This window comes from Geotrypetes seraphini, chromosome 19 (assembly GCF_902459505.1).
Source record: "Geotrypetes seraphini chromosome 19, aGeoSer1.1, whole genome shotgun sequence".
Lineage (NCBI taxonomy): Eukaryota > Metazoa > Chordata > Amphibia > Gymnophiona > Dermophiidae > Geotrypetes > Geotrypetes seraphini.
In genome coordinates, this window is record NC_047102.1 from 7808346 (window position 1) to 7824127 (window position 15782).

Genomic DNA, 15782 nt, shown 5'->3' on the forward strand with positions numbered 1-15782 from the left:
GGACAATTGCCCACCTGCAGCTGGACATACCGGGTTTGATTAACCATTTATAAATGAAGCTTAATCATTTACTCTGTCTGCCATAAGGCAGCTCGTTTATTTCTAGATTAGAAGGGTAGTAATCACTCATGCGTCCTGGCTTGAGAAGCAGGAACATTGTACAGCTCGCACCAGCTCTTTATTTAGAATGGATTCTCTCTGACGGAGTGGAAAGGGAACACTTGGTTCTGGAAAGCCTTTCTGTGAATCGTCCCAACATGTTAGAGAAACTATCAGGAAGAAATGAACAACCGGGTGCCATGTGATTTATAGTTAAGCAAAGATAGACTGACACACAAACATTTAAGGGACCTGTTAACACGTGGAAATAAGATTACCACACGACCGCGTTAAGAGGCTTTGCAGTAATCTACCTGTTTGCTCGTGTTAAACCAACATTCCTGAATTTTTCTGTCGGGGGAATTGGCATGGGCGCAGAGTGGGCAAGGAAGCTGGCTAGCACGTTACACTACCATTCAGTAACTGGCCAATAGGAGGTGCTAAGTTAGGGATAACGGACATCTGGATTTACCCAGATATGTCCTCTTTTTAGAGGACTGTCCAGGTGTCCAGACGGCTTTAGAGCAGGAGTAGTGGCAGTATACAGGGCAGTATGGATGCAGAGAGGCCTGCTTTGGGGTATTCTCCCTTGTTTCTGACACCTAACGACTCCGCTGAAGTTTAATCTTTGGGCTGGCCAGCAGCAGCAGCAGCGAGGTGAGCCTGCTGCTGTTGGCCTGCCCCGGAAACTGCCTCTCTGGAGTGACTTCCTGTTACAGCGCAGGAAGGACGCTCCAGAGAGCTGGCTTCCAGGTCAGGCCACCAACAGCAGGCTCTCCTCATTGGGGTTGCCAGCCAGCCTGAAGATAAAATTTGGGTGAGGAGGTAGGTGGGATACAGGGGAAAGCCATAGTGAGAGACTGAGAGAGATGCACCATTCCATGGGGGGAAGGAGGAAGGGAGAAACACCCTTTACGAGGGCATAGGAATGCAATTTAAAATAACCATTTCTTTTAAAAATTATTCATCAAGACAAAAATCAACTTTCATATATATTTCTTTCAATTTTATTTTTACACAAAATTGTCTGTACAGTACCTTTATTTTCACCCAAAAGGAAAAGTAAATTATTATTATTTGATAAATAGTTGTATGGAAAACTTTGGGAGAGGGTTGTGGGGAGAGAGAGAGAAAGAAGCACCCATGGGGGAGAGGATGGGGGGGGAGAGAGAAAGAGAGAGAAGCAAGCACCTGTGGAGGGGGTTGGAGGGAGGGAGAGAGAGAGAAGTACTAAAATGGTACAGAAAATGGGAAGGGAGACTAAGGAAATGGTTGACAGGTAGGGCGAGCAGAGACAAGACTGGTGAGAGGTGGGGCTGCTGGGGGTAGGGCAGGGGCGGGCTCATGTGTCCTTTTTTTGTTTTTACTTCACCAATAGGGTAACCCTATGCTAAGTGCTTCCATGTTAACCTAGAGCACACATTACAAAGGTTAACACTCAATCTCCCCCCTCAAAAAAAAAAAAAAAAAATCAATGGGAATGCTCCTTCTTGATGTGTTAGTTTTGAGCTTGCCTAGCACAAATCTTATTTTATTCATACAAATGTCTCTGATTTTTTAATGGTCTAACATATACCAGAGTTATATCCCGGCGTTGCCCATCTCGGTTCTTGAATTTAACAGAGAGTAATCTTTTTGAAGAGCAACAGACGTTTGTATGAAAATATTAAAGCGTTAATAAAATTTTTAAAAAATAAAATCTTGCGTTATAGTGTCAAAAGCCCCAAACTTAACGCACTTTAGTTATAGGGTCCCGGGGACAAGGCTTCATTTCTCTAACCGCTTCCTTTTTGTAGTGCACTAATGAATTGCTTGTTGGGGGTAAATGAAATTGCACTGCTGCCGCCGCCCAGCGCTTTACTAATACGCACTGTCTGCCGCACCCTTGGTAGCTGCCTGTTCTGCTTTCTAATGTATCCTCAGCTTTCTTGTTTTTTTCACTGGTGCTTGGCAAATGCATTTTTGCTAATAATGACTTTTTTTTTTTTAAACCCCTTTTTTGTGCGTATTTGAAGCAAGGTTTAAGGTCGCATGTGAAAGTGCAACGCGCAGGTGTTCAAGATGCCTTTTTCTCCACTGTTTTGCAGAACCAGCTGCTTGCCAAGGGGCTGCTGTTTATAGAAGAAAAGGTGAAGCTGTGCGAGGGTGGGTATGACATTGCAGGACACGGAGTACAAAGCCCCAGGGCCTGATGGCTGCGATTCACTTTCTGTAACAGAACAGAGCTTCTAAAGTGGAACGTGGAATGAGACATGTTGCATCTAGTTATGTGTATGCACGGGCTTTCTTTTTTTTTATTGTGGTTCACCTATAGTCATTTTTGACCTGCTGACACCTTGGCGATAGGAGTGGGAGGAGAGCCAGGGCTAGAATGTGTGAAAAATGCTTCCTTACAGCTCTGGGGGGATATTCAAATAGCTTTATACAAATTTTATTTTTTTTTATAAAGCATTTCCTTTCCCCGTGCCTTCCTGGTGGGAATGGAGCATTCAGCTAGAAGGCCAAACAATCCAGGAAGTTGAAAAGGAAATGTTAGGTATCCTGCTCCTCTTCCTTCCTATTTTTTTTTGTGCAAGGCCTACTAAAGAAAGGTAAGAAACGTTTAGGAGCCATTAGCGAGTTAGCACAAATTTTGTTTTCCTCTATCTCATCTTGGCTCCTGTAAAAAAAACCCACAAAAAACAAAAAAACTTAAGACACCTCCTCCAATTGCCTCCCTCCTTGCCCCGATCCAAGTCCCTGGGCCGTTTTTTTTTTTCAATTTGGGTTGCCAACGAGCGATTCTCAAGGGGGGATGCCGGGGGGGGGGGGGAGGGAAATTGCGAATAATCAAAACCGCGAACAGAGAGGGAGAAGTGTATTTCAGTTCACCACCTTGTGCATTTACCCATTATATGTATATGTTTTAAGATGTCTATTTTTACATTGTAAATCGCTTAGAAATTTCTTATAAGTGTTTTTGTCAAATTTTAATAAAACTTGAAACTTGTATTTATACACCGCTTACAGCCTAAGGCCTCCTTTTACGAAACTGCGATAGCATTGAATGGCCCACGCTGCTCCCAACAGCCGTGACTCGGGCAATAATTTGGGTAGATAATCACAAATGTTTACGTGTGGTGGTGTAAAAACCCCTTTCCACATCACATTCTATCCATATACTCTGGGGCAATTTTGTACACTGACCCCTTTAAAAGTTTAATGCCTGCAAGAGCCTGTGGGCTGTGATTCAGCAGGTCAGTGGCAGAATGGTAACCCATTACTAAATTCTATCTACTGGAAAGATTGGCTGCGATGAGCCGGTCTTTCAGTAATTCCCCTCCATCTGGGACTTTTTGTACAAAGGCTGCAGTGTTTGCTTTTCCCAGGAGAACTGAAGAAGAAGGCTCTGAAGGTGCAATTAAAATACAGCAAATCGCTTGGATAGAAATTCCTCTGGACTTGTCTGCAAGAAGTGACTGCACCTAAGGTGGCCCTATGATTCTTTTAAGACTATGTGGGAATATATTATTTGATATAGATAATAATAATAAGCAAATATGGCAAGCAAGTTACAAAAATATACCAAGGGTTGCACAAATATATATAGGTTCATAGACAAGGGCGCGAAAGACAAAGGCGCACGCCGACAACTGAGCGCAAGACGGAGGCGCGCGCCAAAGAAAATTACAGTTTTTAGGGGAACCCCCCCCCCCCCACTTTACTTAATAGACATCACGCCGGCGTTATGGGGGGTTTGGGGGATTGTAACCCTTCACATTTTACTGTAAACTTAACTTTTTCCCTAAAAACAGGGAAAAAGTTAAGTTTTCAGTAAAATGTGGGGGGTTACAACCCCCCCCACACCCCCACAATGCGGCGCGATGTCTATTAAGTAAAGTGGGGAGGTTCCCCCCCCACGCCCCCCCGTCAGAGTCCTAAAAACAGTAATTTTGAGCGGCGCGCGCCTCCGCGCTGCGCTCAATTGTCTGGGCGCGCCTTTGTCCCGGCGTGCTTTTGACCTAACACCATATATATATAACCAAATATCTATCTATCTAACCTGCTTGCCAAGGGTTGGTTATTCTTGGACACTTGGTTTATAGGCTAATATTGCTAATGCTTTGTTATATCTTCTCGGGAAATATTGTAGTATAACCAAATTTTCTGAGAAGACATAACAAAGCATTAGCAATATTAGCAAAGATGTTGTTTCTATTTAAAGTGGGATTAATATGGCTGCTACACTGTTTTATCCAGGAGAATCAGGAAACAAATTACTTTACATCTATTTTCCAATCCCGTGAAACTCCTGGCTCAAAATGTTGAAATAAAAGGAGAACTGACGATGCGTTTTGTCTAGAATGACAGTAACCGGTTTCCTACGTTGCATTTCATCTCTCCTTTAATGTTTTTTAGGGGAAAATCGTGTCGGCATCCTGTCTGAAGCATGGGATCACTTCTTTACAGAGATACTTCCTACGCTCCAGGCCATTTTCTACCCTGTGCAGGTAAGTTGCCGCATTCCTGGTGGAGCCACGTGTCTATGTTTTCGGGGGGGGGGGGGGAGGGGGGAGGGAGAGATTAATTGTAGGTTTCCAGTTTTTTTGGTACAAAATAGTTCTGCTGGCGGTGACCTCCCTGATGGCTGCAAAAGCAAGCACTGGATGCACCTTCCGGCTTCCTGTGTTTTTCTGCACTCTGTACAAAATGCCAACCTTATTTGAATGTGTTGATTTCTCATTAACCATTTCCGTTCTAAGCCCTTGAGCTATTAATTGAACTTAAAAATCATATTTGCATGTTGCTGCAGCTGTTAAATAGCAATATTAACCCCAGTGACGAATGATTAACAGGACAGTCACTTTGGATAACCCTGAGCTGTTTCGGCTGGTAGAGGAGAGGGAGCAGAGAACGGAGCAATGTTTAGCACCCCAAATGGGAAAGCTTGAGAACAGTAGCATCCCCTGGGGGCCATTAAGAAGCTGGTTTGGTTTAAAGTGCTGCTAAATGTTTAGGACCTTTTAATCTAATGGTTCCTAAAAGCTATATTAAAATAAAGGTCAGCCCAGAAGCTGTCGGCCGGGTAGGCGGTGACCTAATATATGTGCTGACTTAGTCCAGTAATTCAGCCTTGGTCTCGCCTACAGCTTGTGTGACCTTTTATTTCTTCATCTCTAAGCAGACACTAACCACACTGCTTTATTAAAAAAACATTTAGAAACATCTGGCAGTAGGAAGTGGTGAGGACACTGTTGCAAGGAGTCAGGGTGTGATTGTTGTTAACATCACCAGCCAGGGCCAGAAGCGACAACATTTCAAAATGATTGGGAATGTCAAACACAATACAAATTACCCCTCTCTGGTCACAGTGAAGGAGCTTGCTCAATGTTGGGAGTGCTCAGTACCCACTGGAACCCACAGAGCTGCCTGCTAGGACCAGGGTTGGCTCGAGTATCTAGTCACGTAGGTGAGCTTTCAGCCAAGCACACCTCCTCTGCAGGTGGTTCCAAAGCCCTTCCATATCTGGCATATCATCTTCACCCTCCCCCCATCCCAGCAAAGGTAGCCAGAATTTCCCCTTCCCTTCCTTATCCACCTATCTTGGGTCCAACATATCCCCTTCATATCTCCCCCCACCCCAGGTCCAGCATCTCATCTCCTGTTCCTTTCTGTGGTCCTATGTACCAGTATCTTTTCCCCTCGTCATTACCCTACCTCTTCTAGGGCTGCTACGAAAGTACTTCTCACCAGCATGGAGCCTTCCAGTAGATGCTCATACTCAAGCACGGCAGTTCCACCCTTCCCCCAACAAGAAATACATCGGGGGAGGGCCGGAAATGGCACTGCTTGAGCATAGCCTTTACCAGGAGACCCCCATGATGGTACTGGGTACTTTTGGAACGGCACTGGAACAGGTAGGGAGATGACAGCAGCATGGGGAAGGAGAAAGGTGAGACGATGATGGCACCCAGACAGAGGTAAGGAATGGGAAGAAGATGCTCACCTCAAATGATTTTGCCTCAGGCAGATGCCTAGTTTGCTCAGAGACAGAACCGGCCCTGTCATCAGCAATGGCTCAGGTTCAGCTTCTTTGAAGAGGGAAGCAGTGAAGTCTGCTGAGGACTTTCTGCAAACCTCAAAGTCCACATGCCCTACGATAGGTTAGGTAAACCCAAGGATACACTGGAGCCAGGAACTGACTGGTACCCAAAAGATATGAAAGCTTAGGAGAGACAGAGAGAGAGAGAAGGAGACCTCTAAGTCAACCAGTAGCGTAGTCAGACCCAACAGCTAACACGAGTTGGCACAAGGCTTTTCATTTCTCTGACTTTCCCCTGATCTCCCACAAAAATTAAAAGTACCTTAGTTGGCGGGAATCTTCAAACCCTGCCAGTTGAAGTCCTCAGAAGCCTGGCCCCCATTAGAAAAGCGCGGCCGTCAAAGAGTGGAGGAGTGGCCTTGTGGTTAGGGCTGCAGCCTCAGTGCCCTGAGGTTGCAGGTTCAAGCCCAGCGCTGCTCCTTGTGACCCTGGACAAGTCACTTAATCCCCCATTGCCCAGGTATATTAGTCCGATTGTGAGCCCACCGGGGCAGATAGGGCGAAACACTGGAGTACCACTTACCCCCTCTTTTACGAAACTGCAATAGCAGTTTCTAGCGCAGGGAGCCGCGCTGAATGGCCCGCGCTGCTCCCGACGCTCCTAGGAACTCCATGAGCATTGGGAGCAGCGTGGGCCATTCAATACTATCGCAGTTTCGTAGAAGGAGGCCTTAGGCTGTAAGCGGTGTATGAATACAAGTTTCAAGTTTCATTAAAATTTGACAAAAACGCTTATAAGAAATTTCTAAGCGATTTACAATGTAAAAATAGACATCTTAAAACATATAAATGACAGACAATGCCCAAAGTCAGACTTATTGGGGAGGATAAAAAGGAAGAATTACAATTATCTAGAACATTAGGGAAGGGATTAAGAGCTGTCTAAAACGTGACTGTATTTGTTCATAGCGGGACAATGGACTGATCTATTAAATTATTCTTGTTATTTTTCAAAGGCATCTGTATACAGAGAGCTTTTACGAGAGCCTTTAAATCTCTCCAGTATAGTTTCTTCTCTAAGATAAAGTGGCAAATAGTTCCATACTTGGAGGGCGGTAATCGAAAAAAAAATAATGTCATTACGCCTCGTATTTACAATTTTTAGTGAAGGGTGTCGATTTTGCGGATCCGAGCGTCCTTGGAATTGCGTGAGGGATAAGAAGCTTATCCAGGAATATTACAATCAATTGAATAAATAAAGGCAGGCAGCCCTTTGAGCATGCTTAGTTGATGCCGTAGGAATTGCGCATGGCCGCGGTGTCAGCTTGAGCGGCAGAAAGTGCTGACTGCTGCACTTTTTCGCTGATGTGGCCAAGCTCCTGATGTCTTCAGCGGACAGGGCTTAGGAATCGCCACCGGCTGTAAGAATGGAGCACCTACAGCAGGAGGGCCAAGGCTTACTTAGGTCCACCCTGGTATCGACAGAAACCGTTTACAAAACTATTTTTATAAGCCTGCTTGGAAATCAGCTGGTATGGAGGAAGGCAGAGCTTGTGGGTACATGACCCATCTGAGGCAACACTTAAAACCATCTGCAGCTTGGTTCCTCTGTATTTTCTTATCTGATTCTTGATCTTCTGTTTTACAGTCCACCTCTGCTTGGATTTTCTGAGCAGGAGCATCCCCCGTGGCCATCTGCTAGCGATCCCGGCTACAGTAAACTCCACTTAATCTTTTCCAGGGGCAGGAGCTGACCATACGCCAGATTGCACTGCTAGGATTCCGAGACCTGGTTTTGTTAAAGGTGAATTTGGAAGAAATTCTCCCTCTGGTGCAGATGAAGCTCCCGGCTTCCGTTGTACAGATGTTGCTGGTACTTCAGGTGGGCAGGATCTTGTGCAAGACCGTAGCTTAAGAAATAGGAAATAGTTTAAGTCCAGTCCTCGAGAGCCACAGGCAGGTCAGGTTTTCAGGATATCCGCAATAAATATGCATGAGATAGATTTGCATCTCAAGGAGGTCTGAGTTTAGGAAAAAACCCCAACAAACGACAGCCGCATAAGGAGGTCCTCTGAGCACACGCGGCTGACATAGCAAACAGCCATGCATGCTCCAGGCCTTCCAGACGCGACCGAAGCTTGTCACAGAAGAGAGGAGGCTTGCTGGAGGCGGAACAGGGCGGGGTTAAGTGTCCGGGGTTTTTCTTTGTAAAATATGGTAACCATAGGCAAGAACCACGTCCACTTATTCTTACCTCCAGCACCGCCATCTTGAAAATTCCCTTATATGGCAGCAGGCCCCACCTGGTGCATTCTTAGATCTAGCACCGGAAGAGTGAGGACGTTGTAGAAAGAGCGCCCACTGTGAACCCTTGAAAAAGCCCTGTTTGGGCGAAACGGGTCCCGTCGGGGGCATGCTAGTATTTCTGCACTATGGAAGAAAAATAAAAGTTTGAATTACCTGATACAATTGGTTTGTCGTACTTCTGAAAAAAATGAGAAGATGATGGATTAATTTTTAATGTTTAAATTTACAACATATCAGAGCTAACTAATCTCAGATTGGAGATTTAGCAAGAAATTTGCTCATTTCCTCTTCTTGTTGAGAAGTTTGGGACTTGTAAAGTAGGAATGTGCCAGTATTTTAATTTCTGAGGTAGGTGGGCAGGCAACTAGACTACCAGGGGTATCAGGAGAGGGAGCCATTAGACCACCGGAGGGGGGCAATGCAGGTATCTAGAGCAAGTTGGTTGAATTGGGAGGAAAGAGAAGGTGCAGGTAGACACCCATTCCTCTCAACCAACCCCTTCTACGCTGTCCCAGACCTGGGGTAAATATTTGTGTGGTATTCATGTGGGCAAATTTTTCTTTTGCATACTCTAGAATAGTAAATGCACCATATTTGCATTCTTTTTAAATGTAATTGTGGTAAGGGTTTCCGTGTGAGTTAGTTAGGGAATTTCTAAGTACCTTTTTTCATTTATTTCAATTTTTATTGCATATATATGGTATCTATACTGTAATCCGCTTTGAACCTCACGGTATAGCGGTATATAAGAAATAAAATTATTATTATTATTATTATTAACCCCCCATGCTGTGAAACTCTTTCTGCATTGCTATCCAGCGGTAAAACTGAGTTAAACATGCGATAACCAGGCAGGAAGCTTTCTGCATCAGCCCCACAGTTTTTTTTGCTGGATTGAACAGCATTATAGGGCACTGAAGTGCTGGAGCTCAATATATCACTGGCATAAATAGTTGGCACAACTGCTGTTTGTTGCATGGTTGGCATGGTGTGTTTTGGTAGTACTTGTGCAGCCCTGGAGAAGAGCTTGCAAGCTTCGTTCACTGCAGCTCAAATGAACTTAAGCCTGCGTTCTGGTGTTTTACTCTGCAGGGTGTCCACGAGCCCACAGGTCCAAGTGCGGGCTACCAACAGCTGGAGGAATTAATTAAACAGGTGGTTTCCCCATACTTAGGCACGTACAGCGACCTGAGCTACAGCAATGGAAACCACGTGCTAGGTAAGAGCCTGTTCTTTTGCTGAGTCCACCGTGCACAGCTGCATGCAGGTAAATGCAAATGGACCTAAGGTTGCGCAGACCGCAACCCCAGACCAAGAGCTGCTGGGGCTCCGCTGATCTCACAAATAGGATTTGTGAACAGCCGGAGAAAATATTTCTTTACCCAACATGTAATTAAACTCTGGAATTTGTTGCCGGAGAATGTGGTGAAATCAGTTAGCTTAGCGGGGTTTAAAAAAGGTTTGGATAATTTCCTAAAAGAGAAGTCCATAGGCCATTATTGAGATGGCTTGGGAAAATCCACTGCTTATTCCTAGGATAAGTAGCATAAAATCTGTTTTACTACTTGGAATCTAGGTAAGTACTTGGGACCTGTTGGAAGCAGGATACTGGGCTAGATGGACCTTTGGTCTGTCCCAGTAAGGCAGCTCTTGTTCTTATGTGAGCCAAGTATAGGACAATGAAGCCATTGTGACATCACTGCTGAGGTTGTCTCTTAGGCACTGGTGGAATGAGGCATTGTGACATCACTGCTGAGATTGGCTCTTAGGCACTGGTGAAATGAGGCATTATGACATCACAATCTCAGTTCTGGAATGTTGCTATTCTTTGGGTTTCTGTCAGGTACTTGGGACCTGTTTTGGCCACTGTTGGAAACAGGATGCCGGGCTTGATGGACCTTATGTTCTTCTTCCTTTACATCTGCAATAAAAAAACAACAACCCAAAAACCTGCCAGAGTTATGTGGTACCTTACAGATACGAGTGCCACATTAATTTTGTTTCTTTAATTGATTTTTTGGGACTTATTAACCACTTTTATGAAGAAATTCACCCAAGGCGGTGCACAGCAGGTACATTTTAACATAAAATTTGTACTTTACGTAGCATAGCAACAGTAAAATATCCAAAGCCCAGCTACAATCAATGAGTTAAACGTGGAAGCAGCAAATTGAAACCAATGATAGGACTAATATGAAACTGACGCAGTAGAGCTAATGGTTTGTTTGGGCAAATGCCTGATGAAAGCCGACCATTGGGCGGCATGGCATTTTTTTGTTTTTTAAATAGGCACATCATCTGTGCCCATTGGAAAAAAGAAAAACACAGGCAGACCTATCGGTACCACAGTTACCTGTTGGCTGATTCTGACCTGCAAGTTTAGGGCATCGATCAGATGTCTGCTTTTAATATTAATGACTTCCTTTGCGTGCCAGAATCGGAGAACGTAGGACCGCACGGCAACCCCATGCGGTGAGCCGTTTTGGGCACTGGGTCAGCAAATAGGATCGGTTGCCAAACCAGTCAAACCGGTTTAGCGATGATTGTTAGACGATCAGACACTTTAGTGCATCTAGCCCAGAGTTCTTTGGGTATTTATTTTTTTTGGGGGGGGGCTTTCAATTTTGATGGGTGCACCGTGTCTGTATGCACTGGCCCATCGCAAACGTGCAAACCCTCCATGGATTTCCTCAGCCCTTGATCTTGGCAGAAGCAAGGTGGCCTCGTGCCATGGAGCCCTGTTTGTGTTCGGGCAGCTTGGTGCCTGTGAAGATCTGACGGGTGCTGAAAGTCTGGTCAGCTGCCTGACCCCTGCAAATACTGCTGACACTCATACTTCCTGCCAGCTGAGGCGCCTGGGTAGGGGAGCGACTGTCTAGAAAAACGGCTTTCAGTCTCTCTCGACATTTCCTGGGTGTATTCCCTTTTCTATTTTTGTAAGATGGAAGACTGAGACTTTTAAATGTACAGGAGGGAAATGGAGAGAAACGAGAATCCAGTGGACTGGAGTGTTGTCTGATCTATCACTTCCATGCAAATGCAAATGGAATAGTTGCTGCCTGGAGGGGGGAAGAAAGTATTCTTTAATTGAAATACCCTCCAGAAATAAAACGGCAGGACTTTCAGATTCCTCCAGTGTAATGTGAGCCTGTTGGAAGTGTAAGTATGACGTTTCAGACTAGGGAGCTGCAAGAATGCAGGGCTGCATAAGAACATAAGACTGGCCTTACTGGGTCAGACCAAAGGTCCATCAAGCCCAGTAGCCCATTCTCATGGTGGCCAATCCAGGTCACTAGTACCTGGCCAAAACCCAAAGAGTAGCAACATTTCATGCTACTGATCCAGGGCAAACAGTGGCTTCCCCCCATGTATTTCTCAATAACAGACTATGGACTTTTCCTCCAAGAACTTGTCCAAACCTTTCTTAAAACCAGCTACGCTATCCGCTCTTACCACAACCTCTGGCAATGCGTTCCAGAGCTTAACTATTTTCTGAGTGAAAAAATATTTCCCCCTGTTGGTTTTAAAAGTATTTTCCTGTAACTTCACTGAATGTCTCCTAAAGGGTCTTTGTAATTTTTGACAGTGAAAAATCGATCCACTTGTACCCGTTCTACTCCACTCAGGATTTTGTAGACTTCAATCCTATCTCTCCTCAGCCGTCTCTGAAGAGTCCTAAGCTTTTTAGTCTTTCCTCATACAAAAGGTGGGGTCAAACAGGGCAGCTGACCTGGACCACACAGCTCCCGGGAGCCTCATGTCCCTTCCTTCTCCCCACCTCATTCTGAAGCCCCCCACCCCCCTTTTAAAATGCAAAGGGGTTGCCGGCGTGGCAGCTGAACAGCACCGAGGAAGGTGCGAGCAGTGCTAGAGAAGTGCTACCACACCAGCGATCCCTTTGCATTTTAAAAGGTGAGGGGGGCTACAGAACGGGGTGAGAAGAAGGGAAGGACATCCCCAGTCTACAGGTACCCCTGGAGAGGTTGATTTTTACATACGGTATAATCTCACTATAATGGACTTCATGGGACCTGGAAAAACAGTCCATTATATCCAGAGTTGCCTTTTTAAAAAACTTTATTTAGGTCAACTTGAAACAACGTACAATCAAAGAACAACAGTCACTGCACAAGCATAGCAGCAACACCAATAACAAAACTCAGCAAAACATCGGTATGGCACGAAATGATTGCAAAACCAGAACACTAAAAGATGTCGTACTGTACTGGAAAGAAAAATACTCCATCATTTTCTTCTGGGCTGCATTTTGATACTATATCACCGGCACGCCACGCGCCTTGTAGGCGGAGCATGCATGTCTGTTATAGCCGAAGAAAACTACAGCTAAAAGTGGCTCTGGGGACCAAATTGTTTGTCCGTTATATACAAGTCCCGCTATATGCGGTGATTTTCTGCATGTTCATAAAGGCGCACGGCCGGGACCAGCGGACCTTGTCTGCTATAAACGATATTCCGTTATAAGCGAGTCTGTTATAACGAGATTATACTGTAGTAACATAGTAGATGTCGGCAGATAAAGACCCGAATGGTCCATCCAGTCTGCCCAACCCTATCCACTCTTTAAATTACTAATTTAATTAAAAATTTCCTTCTTCTTAGTTATTACTGGGCCAGAACCTAAAGCTCTGCCCGGTTCTATGCTTAGGTTCCATCTACTGAAGTCGCCATCAAAGCTCACTCCAGCCCATCTAAACCATCCCAGCCCTCCCCAACCCATCCTCAACCAAACGGCCATATATGGACATAGACCGTGCATGTCTGCCCAGTACTGGCCCACTATTTTTATTTAAAATAGACAGCACATTAAAATAATAAAAAGGAGAGCAGCATCTACCCACCACTATCTACCAACACTGAGAGAAGTGCATTGGACCTATGTGGCAGACAGTGGAACCTAGACTCAACGAAGAGGATGTTGACCCCGCCCATGCCTCCCACTAAACTGCTCCACCCTCGCGGCACAGCTCTTCTCTCTCCAGCCCTCTACCTGGATTTGGGTCTGGCTCTCCGGAGTCTCCCCTGTCCCTAATAACTTCTCCTTCGCTGCAATTTAAAAACTTTGGGCAGCCAGCAGCATCAGCGACCTGGTCCTTCGGCTGTGGGCCTGCCCCAGAAGTCTTTACTCTGCGGCGTCCTGCCAATGCGGGAGCAGGAAGTCTATGTGTTATCTAATTCCTATATTATTTATATACAGCCCCTTTTTGCTTTTCATTTTTATCCTAATTTTTAGAATTGTACGAGCCGACCAGATACTAGTCGATGGCTGGTATATCAAATAGTGACTAAACTTGGAAGTGCTGCAGAGTGAAGGCTTCCAGGGCAGCCTGACGCTGGAAAGACCTCATCATTAAAGCTGCAGGCTGCCCGAAGTTTCCAAACTGCAGTGCCAGATAAGGTACCAGGGACAGGGGAAACTCAAGAGAGTCAGACCCGGCTATGGGTTGGGTCTGAACTGGAGAGAGTGAGTCCACAACCCAGACAAATTCTCTCCAGTCCAGGAAACTGTCCGGACAGTCCTCTAAAAAGAGGACATGTTCAGGTCTGGTAACCCTAGTGTAGGGTTGCCATATAGCTCCAGAAAAAGTAGGACAGAGAGACATCTGGGCTTTACTTCTATTGAAAGCAATGGAAATAAAACCTGGATGTCTCAATCCGGCCTCTTTTTGCTGGAGCCATATGGTAACCCTACGGTCCGATAGCAGAATGGTGCCCTGCCCCAAGGAAGAGCAGGACTTGATGATGGCATAATGCCTACTGGGCCCGTTCGTGGGGTACAGGTGCCCCCTCCCTATCACTCCCAAACATGAAGAAAACAACTTTTTAAATAAAACATTTTCAGGATTGCTTCCAGGCGTCACTCCTAACACTGTGGCAACAAACAGTCCCTCTCAGGGCCCCAGCCTAGCCTCAGTAAGGGAAGACAGTATTTCTTGATGCTTGCCAAGCCCTGACTCATGTAGAATACAAATTCTAATGTGAAGGTTGTCCAGTACAATACCTCGTTGCTATGCAGTCCAGAGGAGGGTTTCTTTTTTGGAGCTGGCAAGCTTGAAATGCTGATTTTAAGATGCTGTGCACACACGTGACGTGGCTGCTGGCGCACTGGAGTCGTGACATTGCTGTCCTGGGCTCCATTCAACCCCCTCGGCTTGTATCGTTCCCAGCAGTTAATACCTGACTTGGCTTCAATGTGGGTGACAAAGCCTGAGCCAGGGTACTTCTGCACTGGGAGCGAGGGCTCTGGTTGCAGAGACCAGGAAAGGAGAGATGCTGCTGCTTTGCTCTGTAGTAGAGAATGATATGGTGACAAAATTCATCACTGTTCCTATTCCCACGCAGATAACCATGAGAAACAATCTTGTGTCATTCTTTAGTGTCTATCTCAACCTCGGTCATTCTACACCAGCATTCTGCAAAGCAAGGTTTAAGGGTCAGTGGCTGGGCTCATTCATACTCTGATTCTTATGTGAGCCAAGTATAGGACAATGAAGCCATTATGACATCACTGTTGAGGTTGGCTCTTAGGCATTGGTGGAATGAGACATTATGACATCACAATCTGCTCTGGATATCTAAGACTGTCATTCTTTACTGTCTATCTCCACCTCAGTCCTTCTACACCAGCATTCTTCAATGCAAGGCTTGAGGGTCAGTGGCTGGAAACCATCCCGTGTCATTCTCTAGTGTCTATCTCAACCTCAGTCCTTCTACATCAGCATTCTTCAATGCAAGGCTTGAGGGTCAGTGGATGGAAACCATCCCGTTTCATTCTCTAGTGTCTATCTCAACCTCAGTCCTTCTACACCAGCATTCTTCAATGCAAGGCTTGAGGGTCAGTGGCTGGAAACCATCCCGTGTCATTCTCTAGTGTCTATCTCAACCTCAGTCCTTCTACACCAGCATTCATCAATGCAAGGCTTGAGGGTCAGTGGCTGAAACCATCCCGTGTCATTCTCTAGTGTCTATCTCAACCTCAGTCCTTCTACATCAGCATTCTTCAATGCAAGGCTTGAGGGTCAGTGGCTGGAAACCATCCCGTGTCATTCTCTAGTGTCTATCTCAACCTCAGTCCTTCTACATCAGCATTCTTCAATGCAAGGCTTGAGGGTCAGTGGATGGAAACCATCCCGTTTCATTCTCTAGTGTCTATTTCAACCTCAGTCCTTCTACACCAGCATTCTTCAATGCAAGGCTTGAGGGTCAGTGGCTGGGCCCATTCATACTCTGATTCTTCCCTCTCTCTTTAAAGAATGACATGGCGATGGTTTCCCACGGGGACGGAAACGGTGATGAATTTTGTCACCATGTCATTATAGCTTGAATGTCATGAAGA

At 45.5% G+C, this 15782-nt stretch overlaps 2 protein-coding genes across 2 annotated transcripts in view; one reads left to right on the forward strand and one right to left on the reverse strand.

Annotated features, from left to right (window-relative positions):
• Positions 1 to 15782, reverse strand: part of TRAF6 (TNF receptor associated factor 6) — a 333270-nt gene that overhangs the window by 48412 nt on the left and 269076 nt on the right. The gene's annotated exons all lie outside the window — the stretch shown is intronic.
• The window catches only part of PRR5L (proline rich 5 like), a 49758-nt gene that overhangs the window by 28413 nt on the left and 5563 nt on the right, over positions 1 to 15782 (forward strand). Inside the window, exons 6-9 of the mRNA XM_033927936.1 lie at positions 2187 to 2244; positions 4498 to 4589; positions 7863 to 8003; positions 9521 to 9647. Coding sequence (XP_033783827.1) covers positions 2187 to 2244; positions 4498 to 4589; positions 7863 to 8003; positions 9521 to 9647 — 418 coding nt within the window. The remainder of the gene's footprint in view (positions 1 to 2186; positions 2245 to 4497; positions 4590 to 7862; positions 8004 to 9520; positions 9648 to 15782) is intronic.